This window comes from Theropithecus gelada, chromosome 19 (genome assembly GCF_003255815.1).
Source record: "Theropithecus gelada isolate Dixy chromosome 19, Tgel_1.0, whole genome shotgun sequence".
In the NCBI taxonomy this organism is placed as follows: Eukaryota; Metazoa; Chordata; class Mammalia; order Primates; family Cercopithecidae; genus Theropithecus; species Theropithecus gelada.
This window is the reverse complement of record NC_037687.1, coordinates 8,617,339-8,629,948: the sequence shown is the minus strand read 5'-3', so window position 1 is coordinate 8,629,948 and position 12,610 is coordinate 8,617,339. Positions and strand designations below refer to the sequence as shown.

The window sequence follows — 12,610 nt, the reverse complement described above, 5'->3', positions numbered from 1 at the left end:
CCCAGAGAGCAGAGAATGTGTGTGTGGCGCCTTCAGTACAAGAGGGTGAGGCTCCCCAAGGCTTCCTGCCCCTGATGGGACCCCCATCAAACCTCGTGCATGGAATCAGCCCTTCTTCCTGGCGCATCCTCTACCTCAAACCTTACTACAGAGCGGCTGTCCCCCAGGGCTCATCCCAGATGCCCAAGCCTGATTCCTGGAGACAGGCTCTGCCTGAAGAATTCAAGTTGGATCTCCATGTCCTGGAGCCCCTGCCCAACTCTGCCCTCAGACCTCTACCTCCCTCACCCAGTCCGGAGCCCAGAATTTGCCACAAGGTTCTATGGAGGCCAATGTGCAAGGCCCGAAGACGTCTCTTCTAAGGCTGATGGGCCATGAACCCTCAGGCGCCAGACGGAAATCAGAGATGCTCTGTTCAGAATTAAGCACACCTGCTTTTTCAGGGTGTCTCCCTGCACAGACCTCCAAGGAGAGAGGCGCTGTGCATGCTGGATAGGTGGAGAATTGCTCTGTCCTCCACCTGAACCTTTGCTCTGCCTCAGATGCTCTTGATTTGTGTAGAACAGCAACCTTGAGACTGGGGTAGAAAATATTTGCAAATCTCATATACATGCAAGGATTGCTCATACCCAGAATACACAAAGAGTTGTCAAAACTCCAAGAGAACAAACAAATGGTTCTGTTCAAAACCCAGCAAAAGACTTGAACAGACATTTCCTCAAAGGGGATGTAAAGAATCACTTCAAAAAGTGTTCAACATCCCTCCACTGGGGAAATGTACGTCAAATACACCTTGAAATACATCCAAGAAACTCTAGGGAAGCCACCATGACAATGACTGACCATCCCAAGGGTTGCAGAGCCTGTGGAGAAGCTGGAACACTCTGACTGTGCCGGTTGGAATCCAAATGGGACAACCTCCAGGAGAGTTGCATTGATTCATAATCAATACAATAGGCACTTAGCATTGGAACCATCTTTCCCACCCTGAGATAGTTGTTCTAAAGAAATTAGAACTCATGTTGACAAGGCTGAGGTCAGAGGCTTCTAGCATCTGTCCTCACCATCGCCAATAGATGGATGGGACTTTAACCTCATTCAGCTATGAACAGAAACAGAAACTGTGACCCATTCTTTCAATGGGATGCAATTCAGCAATAAATGGGATGGGATTTTTGTTTGTAAATTCAGTTCTAAGAATAAGTAGTGAATAAATTGTTGGAACACTTGAAGGTATGTTTGGACTCTTAGGCTATGTGAGACTTATCCTGAGATTGTAACTCTCATGAAATTGACATGTACGTCAAGCATGTGTGATCGAAAATCAGTTTCCAATCGAGGTTTGCTGTAAAACACATACTAGATTTTGCAACTGAGAATGAAGCATTGTAGCATGTATCTTATTCATCATTGTGATGTAGATTGTATTGGTGTTGATTATATCTGTATTTCTTGGGTGAAATAAACATGTTAAAATGAGTTTCATCTATTTGCATTTATTTTCTTTAATGTGTTTGCTCAAAAATCTCCATTTCTGGGTTTTGCCTGGTGGCTTATGCCTATAATCCCCGCACTTTGGGAGGCCTAGGTGGGTGGATCATGAGGTCAGGAGATCGAGACCATCCTGGCTAACACAGTGAAACCCTGTCTGTACTGAAAAAAAAAAAAAAAAATTCGCTGGCCGTGGTGGCAGGCGCCTGTAGTCCCATCTACTCGGGAGGCAGGAGAATGGTGTAAACCCAGGAGGCAGAGCTTGCAGTGAGCTGAGGCTCCCACTCCAGCCTGGGTGACATTGCGAGACTCCATCTCAAAAAAAAAAAAAAAGAAAAGAAAAGAAATCTCCATTTCCTCCTGGCAGTATAGGTCACACCTGTAATCCCAGCATTTTAGGAGGCTTGAGGCCAGTGGATCACTTGAGCCCAGGAGTTGGAAACCAGCCTGGACAACATGAGGAAACCCCATCTCTAGAAAAAATGCAAAAATTAGGCAGACGTGGGATCTCCCCACTCGAGAGGCTGAGGTGGGAGGATGGCTTGAGTCCAGGAGGCAGAGGTTGCCATGATCTGAGATCGTGCTATTGCACTCCAGCCTGAGTGACAGAGTGAGACCCGGTCTAAAAATAATAATAAAAAAAAAATAAAGTAAAATAAAATAAAACTCCATTTCTACAGCAAATTGTTTTATTTCTATTGGGTACAAGGCACAGATGGTACAGCTCACACTAAGTGGATAGAGATGAGCTTTCTCAAGGCAAAAGGAGTATCTCCCACTCCACAGATGACAGCACACACACACACACACACAGACTCACACAATAACAAAACACATTTACGAATCCATTTATACCCCCACAACAGGTCATCTTCAAATTTCCCTCAGTGTTTCTCAAATGCATGAGTTAGAACTTCTAAAGAGTCTTTTGTGAATAGACCCCCAGGGGTGGTCTGTCTGGACAATTAGGGAGGAATCACAATTAGAAACTCTCTCACAACATCTTGCATATTTCCCTTCACTTCCTTTTATTTTTTATTATTATTATTATTTTTTTTTTTTTGAGACAGAATCTCCCTCTGTCATCCAGGCTAGAGTGCAATGGCACCATCTCAGCTCACTGCAACTTCTGCCTCCAGGGTTCAAGCAATTCTCCTGTCTCAGCCTCCCAAGTAGCTGGGACTACAGGTGTATACCACCGTGCTCGGCTAATTTTTGTATTTTTAGTAGAGTTGGGGGTCTCACCACATTGGTCAGGCTGGTCTTGAACTCCTGACATCAGGTGATCCACCTGCCTCGGCCTCCCAAAGTGCTGGGATTACAGGCATGAGCCACTGTGCTTGGCCTACTTCCATTTTTTAGGAGTTCAGACAAATTATGGGTAACAATCCCCAAAAGGGTCACTATAAATGTCAATTCATTTTTTTACTATGGAAACATTTATAAGACATAAAAAAATAATCATTTCAGCCAATGCATAAAAGGCTACAGCAGAAAGTGAGAATCGCTCTTATGCCGTGTCTACTGGAAGGGGTGGGGGGTGGGGCAGGGCTCACCTCGCCCACCAGGAAGCACCAAGACTAGTCCATCAAATGGTCAACAAACAGCATTCTTTTTTTTTTTTTTTTTAATTTTTTGATATGGAGTTTAGCTTTTGTTGCCCAGGCTGGAGTGCAATAGAATGATCTCGGCTCACCACAACCTCTGCCTCCCAGGTTCAAGTGATTCTCCTGCCTCAGCCTTCCGAGTAGCTGGGATTAAAGGCATGTGCCACTACGAGTGGCTGATTTGTGTTTTTAGTAGAGTCGGGGTTTCTCCATGTTGGTCAGGCTGGTCTCGAACTCCTGACTTCAGGTGATTGGCCCGCCTCGGCCTCCCAAAGTGCTGGGGTTACAGGCGTGAGCCACCACCCCCGACCTGAACAGTATTCTTTACTGCTGTATTTATTAATTCACTAACATGCATATTCTAACATTACAAACTAGGCCATCCAACACAACTATGCATTAAGACATAGTTAAGGAAAGAATGTACTAAAAGTGATTGGGAACATTAACATTGCTTTCCACACATTTTTTTGTTTTGTTTTGTTTTTTAGAACAGACATTTGTTTATCACAGTTCTGGAGGCTGGAAGTCCAAGACGAAGGTGCCAGCATGATCCGGGTCTGGTGAGGACCCTCTTCCAGGTTGGAGACTGTCATATCCTCCCTGTCTCCTCACATGGAAGGTGCTGGCGAGCTCTCTTCTGTCACTTTCAGATGGCCACTAATCCCATCTACAAGCGTTCCACCTTTGTAACCTCATCATCTCCCAAGGGCCCCACCTCCTAATACCTTCACATTGGAGGTTTGAGGGTTAGAATTTAAGCCTAAAGGAAAAAACATTTTATTTTTGAGACAGAGTCTTGCTCTGTTGCCCAGGCTGAAGTTCAGTGGCACAATCTCAGCTCACTGCAGCCTTGAAATCCCGGGCTCAAATCATCCTTCCACCTCAGCCTCCCAAATAGCTGGGACTACAGGCACTTAACACCACACTTGGCTGAGTTTTAAATTTTTGTAGAGATGGGGTCTCGCTATGTTGTCCTGGCTGGTCTCGAACTGGGCTCAAGCGAGCCTCCTGCCTCTGCCTCCCAATGCACTAGGATTACAGGCATGAGCCACCACTCCCAGCCCAGGATATTAATACAGTAAATATTAACTCCTATCTCAGATTGTATATCTAATAATTACTGGCAGTAAGGATGCTCACAAGTTACAAGGGTAACGATAATGGAATCACCACGATCTTGGTGATGCAACATCTAAAACTCATGCCTTCTTCAATTCTGATCACAGAGACGACCCGCACATGAAACTCTTACACATTTTCTTTCATGATTTGGCCTAGAAGTGATACATCTAGTCTCCTTGATTTTAGTATTGCTACTTTTAAAATCAAGGAGATGAGGCCAACACGGTCTTCTGTGTGGCCAGAATGAGATGAGAACTGTATAAATGTCTGAGGCAGTTATTCAATTATTCTATTCACCAATTTTTTTTTTTTTTTTTTTTTTTTTACACACAGTCTCAGCCTGGCACCCAGGCTGGAGTGCAGTGGTGAGATCTTGACTCTCTACAACCTCTGCGTCCCAGGCTCAAGCGATTCTTGTGCCTTAGCCACCCAAGTAGCTGGGATTACAGGCGTGCTCCACCACACCCAGCTAATGTTTGTATATTTAGTACAGACTCAGTTTCGCCAAGTTGCCCAGGCTGGTTTTGAACTCTTGAGCTCAGGAGATCTTCCTGCCTGTGCCTCCCAAAGTGCTGGGATTACAGGTGTGAGCCACTGCGCCAGGCCTGTTTTTTAAATTTTTTTTTAGAGACAGGGTCTCACTATGTGGCCCTTACTGCTCTCCATAGTGGTTGAACTAACCAATACTGTACAAGCGTTCCCTTTTCTCCACATCCTCGCCAGCAGGTATTATTGCCTGTCTTTTGGATGTAAGCTGTTTTAACTGGGGTAAGATGATATCTCATCATAGTTTTGATTTGCATTTCTCTGATGATCAATGAAGTTGAGCACCTTTTCATACGCCCATTTGCCATTTGTATGTCTTGTTTTGAAAAACAAGACATACAGAGGCTGGGCACAGTAGCTCGTGTCTGTAATCCCAGCACTTTGGGAGGCCGAGGTGGGTGGATCACCTGAGATCAGGAGTTTGAGATCAGCCTGGCCAACATGGCGAAATCAGGTCTCTACTAAAAGTACAAAAATTAGTTGGGCATGGTGGTGGGCGCCTGTAATCCTATCCACTTGGGAGGCTGAGGCAGGAGAATTACTTTAACCTGGGAGGCGAAGTTTGCAGTGAGCTGAGATCGTGCCATTGCATTCTAGCCTGGGTGACAGAGTGAGACATCTCAAAAAAAAAAAAAAAAAAAAAAAAAAAAAAAAAGGTCTATTCAGATCTTTTGCCCACTTAAAAAATAAGATTATTAGATTTTGTCCTATTGGGCCAAGCACGGTGTTGCAAACCTGTAATCCTAGCACTTTGCGGGGCTGAGGTGGGCAGATTACCTGAGGCCAGCCCGGCCAACATGGCGAAACCCTGTCTCTACTAAAAATACACAAATAGCCGGGCATGGTGGCAGGTGCTTGTAGTTCCGGCTACTCGAGAGGCTGAGGCAGGAGAATCACTTGAACCTGGGAGGTGGCGGTTGGGGTGAGCTGAGATTGTGCCACTGCACTCCAGCCTGGGCAACAGACTCAGTCTCAGAGAAAAAAAAAAAAGATTGTGTCCTAATGAGTTGTTTGAGCTCCTTCTGTATTTTGAATTAATTTCTATATTTTACTTATCATCTAATAGATACTGTAAACGTGCACATTTTGATAAAATATCTAAGTTGCCCATGATTTAGTTTCTGTTTTCTTCTTGCTTCCTCAGAGTTTTGTTAGTTTTATAATGTTTAAATATTAGCTTGATGATATATTAATATTTCTAATATATTTAGGAGTTTTCCTAAATTCAAAAGTCGAGCAAAATTCTTTTACATACGTGTAATCTATTGTCCACAAACCTCTTATTAAATCATCATTGTTGAGCTGTTTTGAAATTCTATTCTTATCACACACTGGGTTTTCAGGACAGAAATGATTCTAAAAACAAATGTTCCTCCATCAATTTATTGCTTTGTGTTATTGCTTTTGCTCTAAGTTTTATTTTTCTAATATCAAACTTGAGAATAATGTTTTGTATTGAGGTGGAATTGACATAATAAAAAATTAATTATTTTAAAGTGAACAAATCAGCGGCATCTGGTACATTCATGAAGTGATGTCCCAGCTGTCACCTCTCTCTAGTTCCAAGCCATTTTTGCCACCCAAAATCAGACTCTTACCCATTAAGTAATCAACCCCAAATCCCCTCTGCACCCACCTCTAAGATCATACAGCCATCAATCTGCTTTCTTTCTTTTTTTAGACAGAGTCTGACTCTGTCACCCAGGCTGCAGTGCAATGGCGTGATCTCAGCTCCCTGCAACCTCTGCCTCCCAGTTAAAGTGATTCTCTTGAGATTCCCGAGTAGCTGGGAGTACAGGCATGCACCACCACGCCCGGCTAATTTTTGTATTTTTTTATTTGTAGGAGAGACAAGGTTTCTCCATGTTGGCCAGGCTGGTCTCAAACCCCTGACCTCAGGTGATCCACCCACCTCGGTCTCCTGGCATTACAGGCATGAGCCACCACAACCAGCCATCATCAATCTGCTTTCTCTTTCTATGGATTTAACTATTCCAGATACTTTATATAAATGAATTTATACCACATGCTATCTACTGTGTCAGGCTTCTTTCATTTAGTATAATATTTTCAAGGTTCATCTACATGGTAGCAGATATCTTTTTTGCTTTTCTTTTCTTTACTTTTTGTTTGTTTGTTTGTTTCGAGACAGGGTCTCACTCTGTCACCCAGGCTGGAATGCAGTGGTGCGATCTTGGCTCACTGCGAACTCTGCTTCCCGGGCTCAAGTGATTCTCCTGCCTTAGCCTCCCGAGCAGCTAGGACTACAGGTGCATGCCACCAGAGCCTGGAATTTTTTTTTTTTTTTTTACTTTCTGTAGAGTTGGAGTTTCACTATGTTGAGCAGGCTGGTTTCAAGCTCCTGGCCTCAAGTAATCCTCTTGCTTTGGCCTCCCAAAATACTAGGATTACAGGAGCAAGCCACCACAGCCAGTCCTTCATTCCTTTTTATGACCAAGTAATATTCCATGATATTGATATATTGCATTCTGTTTATGCATTTGTCCATTAGTGGACGCTTGGGTTTTGGGTTTTTTCTACGTTTGGCTGTAGAGGTAGGTTGCTGTGAGAATGCATGAGCAAGAATTCAAGCACACTTCTTTTGGGTATACACCAAGGAGCGGTTTGTGTGGTGATTCCGTGTTTATAAGTTTTTTTATTTTGAGACAGGGTCTCATTCTGTCACCCAGGCTGGAGTGCAGTGGTGCCATCTTGGCTCACTACAACCTCTGCCTCCTGGGCTCAAGCAATTCTCCTGCCTCAGCCTCCTGAGTAGCTGGGATTACAGGTGCCCACTACCACACCCAGCTAACTTTTGTATTTTTAGCAGAGATGGGAGTTCGCCATGCTGGCCAGGCTGGTCTCGAACTCTTGACCTCAAGGGATCTACCCACCTTGGCCTCCTGAAGTGCTAGGACTATAGTCACAAGCCACCACACCACCACAGGTAGATGGGGTGAGAACAAGAACAGCTGGGAGTTAAGACAGATTGGGAGCCGGTCTCACAGGAAGTGGATAATGAGTCTGTGACCTTGAATGAAAGGTGAGGAAGTGGAGTGAATTTGTGGGGATTCAGGGTGAGGATTTGTGGTGGCTCACACCTGTAATCCCAGCACTCTGGGAGGCCCAGGCAGGCGGATCACATGAGGTCAGGAGTTCGAGACCAGCCTGGCCAACATGATGAAATCCCATCTCTACTAAAAATACACAAATTAGGCCGGGCGCGGTGGCTCAAGCCTGTAATCCCAGCACTTTGGGAGGCCGAGACGGGCGGATCACGAGGTCAAGAGATCGAGACCATCCTGGCTAACACGGTGAAACCCCGTCTCTACTGAAAAATACGAAAAACTAGCCGGGCGAGGTGGCGGGCGCCTGTAGTCCCAGCTACTCGGGAGGCTGAGGCAGGAGAATGGCGTAAACCCGGGAGGCGGAGCTTGCAGTGAGCTGCGATCCGGTCACTGCACTGCAGCCTGGGCGACAGAGCGAGACTCCATCTCAAAAAAAAAAAAAAAAAAAATACACAAATTAGCCAGGGGTAGTGGCAGGCACCTGTAATCCCAACTACTCAGGAGGCTGAGGTAGGAGAATTGCTTGAACCTGGAAGGTGGAGGTTTCGGTGAGCCAAGATCGAGCCATTGCACTCCAGCCTGGGCAACAGAGTAAGACTGTCTCAAAAAAAAAAAAAAAAAAGATTTTGTCCTAATGAGTTGTTGGAGCTCCTTGTATGTTTTTAATTAATTTGTGTATTTTACTTATCACCTGATAGACACTATAAATACACATATTTTAATAAAATATCAAGTTGCTCCTGATTTATTTTCTGTTTTCTTCTCAGGACCAGCTTTGGGGCTGACACTTCTTCAGAGTTTTGTTAGCTTTATAATGTTTAAATATTAGCTTTATAATATATTAATATTTCTGGCCAGGCGCAGTGGCTCACACCTGTAATCCCAACACTTTGGGAGGCCAAGGAGGGCAGATTACTTGAAGACAGGAGTTTGAGGTCAGCCTGGCCAACATGGTGAAACCCCCTCCCTACTAAAAATACAAAACTTAGTTAGGCATGGTGGTGCACGCTTGTAATCCCAGCTACTTGAGAGGTTGAGGCGGGAAGATTGCTTGAACCCGGGAGGTGGAGTTTGCAGTGAGCCGAGATTGTACCACTGCACTCCAGCCTAGATGACAGAATGAGACTCCATCTCAAAAAAAAAAATGGGGGGCACATTGTTACAGAAATAATATACTTTTTGGGTACGGTGGCTCACATCTGTAATCCCAGCACTTTGGGAGGCCGAGATGGGAGGATTGCTTGAGTCCAGGAATTCAAGACCAGCCTGGACAACACAGTGAGACCCCATCTCTACAAAAAATGAACAAAATTATCTGGGCGTGGTGGCACATGCCTGTAGTCAAGGATTCAAGTGATTCTCCTGCCTCAGCCTCCCTAATAGCTGGGACCACAGGCATGCGCCACCATGCCAGGCTAATTTTTGTATTTTTTGGTAGAGACAGGTTTCACTATGTTGACCAGGCTGGTCTCGAACTCCTGACCTCAGGCGATCTCCTGCCTCGGCCTCCCAGAGTGCTGGGATTACAGGTGTGACCCACTAGGCTCGGCCCCACTTATGAGGCTTTAACTGGCTGAAATCTGCTGGAACCAATATAGCCAACTGGAGTTGATGCAGAAAGAGCTTGCTGACATCACACCACGAATTTCCCCTGCATGTTTCACTCCCTGTAAATATGCACATGCGGTCTATGAAGATACCTGCGCATGCCCCAGGACTTCCCAGACCTCCCCTTTCCTTCCACCAATCACCTGCTAATCCCAGAATCCACCCCCATCCAAACCTTTTCTTTCTTTCCTTTCTTTCCTTTCTTTCTTTCTTGAGATGGAGTGTCACTCTTGTTGCCCAGGCTGGAGTGCAATGGTGTGATCTCCGCTCACCACAACCTCCGCCTCCCGGGTTCAAGCGATTCTCCTGCTTCAGCCTCCGGAGTAGCTGGTGCTACAGGCATGCACCACCACATCTGGCTAATTTTTGTATTTTTAGTAGAGACGGGGTTTCTCCATGTTGGTCAGGCTGGTCTCAAACTCCTGACCTCAGGTGATCCACCCGCCTTGGCTTCCCAAAGTGCTGGGATTACAGGTGTAAGCCACAGCGCCCGGCCTCAAAACCTTTCTAGTAAAATTACTGCCTTAAAGCCAGCCAAGAAACAGATTTGAGCTGGATTTCTAGCTCCCAGTGGACCGATCTGCAACAAAAAGCTTGTCTTTCCTCAAAAACCAGGTGCCATCGTATTAGCTTCTAGCGCATCCGGCAGAAATGTGTCAGAGGGCCCTGCTCTGAAACGCTCATCTCCTCCTCCAAATTTGGCTCTTCGGAGAAGAGATGACAGCCTTGGGGCAGGCAGGGCTGGGCAAGGACCCATCCTCTTGGCTGCATTGTGATGTCTTAAGAAGGCTGAGGGTTCACCGTGACGTCGTAGATTGCGGGCTCGCCCCCTCCCCCTCTCTGCCTGCCCTCGCTACTGGCCGGGCCTCAACCTCTTCTCCCCACAACCCCAACCCCAGAGGAAAAGCCCCCTCACCTGGGGTCCTGCAACCATGGATGCACGTCCACCCAAGCCCTCAGAATCCCAGTCCTCCCTGGAAGCCCCCAGGCCCGGCCCAAACGCCAGTCGCAACATAGTGAACATGCACCTGCAGCGGGACTCCTCCAGCATGGTGGCCGACAGGCTGCCACCAAAGACAGGCGCGGTGGTTATTGACATGGGCACAGGCACCTGTAAGGTAGGTTTTGCTGGGCAGGCCAGCCCCACCTACACCGTGGCCACCATCCTGGGCTGCCAGCCTAAGAACCCCGCCACCTCGGGGCAGTCGGGGCTGCAGACGTTCATCGGCGAGGCAGCCCGCGTGCGCCCGGAGCTGACGCTGGTGCAACCCCTGCGCAGCGGTATCGTAGTGGACTGGGATGCCGCCGAGCTCATCTGGCGCCACCTGCTGGAGCACGACCTCCGAGTGGCCACCCACGACCACCCGCTGCTGTTCTCCGACCCACCCTTCAGCCCGGCCACCAACCGCGAGAAGCTAGTGGAGGTGGCCTTCGAGTCGCTGCGCTCCCCAGCCATGTACGTGGCATCGCAGTCAGTGCTGTCTGTCTACGCCCACGGGCGTGTCAGCGGGCTGGTGGTGGACACGGGACACGGGGTCACCTACACGGTGCCCGTCTTCCAGGGCTACAACCTGCCCCACGCCACGGAGCGTCTGGACCTGGCGGGCAACCACCTGACCGCCTTCCTGGCGGAGATGCTGCTCCAGGCCGGCCTGCCCCTGGGACAGCAGGACCTGGATCTGGTGGAGAACATTAAGCACCACTATTGCTATGTGGCCTCTGACTTCCAGAAGGAGCAGGCCCGGCCAGAGCAGGAGTACAAGCGGACCCTGAAGCTGCCCGACGGGCGCATGGTCACCCTGGGCAAGGAGCTGTTCCAGTGTCCGGAGCTGCTGTTCAACCCCCCAGAGGTCCCGGGGCTGTCCCCCGTCGGCCTCTCCACCATGGCCAAGCAGAGTCTCCGCAAGGTGTCCCTGGAGATGCGCACGAACTTGACCCAGAACGTGCTTCTCTGCGGGGGGTCCTCGCTCTTCGCCGGCTTCGAGGGTCGCTTCCAGGCAGAGCTGCTGCGCGCTCTGCCTCCCGAGACCCACGTGGTGGTGGCTGCCCAGCCCACCAGGAATTTCTCCGTGTGGATCGGAGGCTCCATCCTGGCCTCCCTGCGTGCCTTCCAGTCCTGCTGGGTCCTGCGGGAGCAGTACGAGGAACAGGGTCCCTATATTGTGTACCGCAAATGCTACTGACCAGGGTGGAGCTGGGGAAGGTGTGGGGGCAGTAAAGCCTCTGCCACAGCCAGCTCTGTCCTGTCGTTCCTCCAGGACTTGCCCCATCCACTTCTGGACACTCCGCCCCGCAGGCTGATCTAACTCCTCTGCTATGATGTGTGCCCTGAGACACCCCAATCCTGACCCCCTAAACCCACCTTCCCCATGAACAACTCCCAACAGACCACTAAATTCCAATCCTGTCAACCCATCCTCCTGTGATCTGTGCCCCTCCCCAGGCACCCTTGGGTTGGGACACTCCCACCCCAGACCACCTCTGACAAATGCCCTTCCCATTTACACACTCCCAGAGATGGGGAGCTCACTACCTCAAGGCTATTGTTAGAAATATCACCTCCTCCTATGAGTCATAGGTAAGCCTCCACCTGGCACCTGCCCCCAAACCCAAACATGAAGAACATGAAAGGCTCTGACCACCCACTCCATGCCCACACACACCCCTAGGGTCTGCCACATACCCAAGCCACATACCCAATTCTTTCCATTTCTAGTTTAAGTGATTCATGCATTGATTCCACACACATTCATTAATTACCCACTAAGTGGTCAAGACATGCTCAAATTCTGACTCCGTAATCTCACCCCATTATATATTGCTTTTGATATAGCCCCCCAAAATACTCCTGGGCTCCAAACCCTCCAAACCCTTAATATGCTCCTCAGGGACCCCACCCACCCACTGTCTACCCCAGAATGCTCCAACCTCCTCCCGGAATCTTCCCATGAGTGCTCCAACCCCTAGGTGCACCCCCATAATCTGCCCCTTATTTCTAATCCCCTCAAACACAGACCTAAATTCCACTTGTCAAGATTCCACTTGTCAAGATACCCCTGGTTCTCAGCATCCCAAATCCACCTCTTCATTGGTTTCCCCTAGGATGCCCCCTACAAGTACTAACACCCCAAATCGATCACAGAGACCTGGATTCTGACTTTCAAG

The 12,610-nt window shown here is 48.1% G+C and overlaps 1 protein-coding gene across 1 annotated transcript; it reads left to right on the top strand.

Annotated features, from left to right (window-relative positions):
* Window positions 1-10,253: 10,253 nt before the first annotated feature.
* Window positions 10,254-11,678, top strand: ACTL9 (actin like 9). The gene has a single exon (XM_025368325.1). It carries the CDS (start codon window positions 10,378-10,380, stop codon window positions 11,626-11,628), a length of 1,251 nt encoding a protein of 416 aa, XP_025224110.1. The 5' UTR covers window positions 10,254-10,377; the 3' UTR covers window positions 11,629-11,678.
* The last annotated feature ends 932 nt before the right edge of the window (window positions 11,679-12,610 follow it).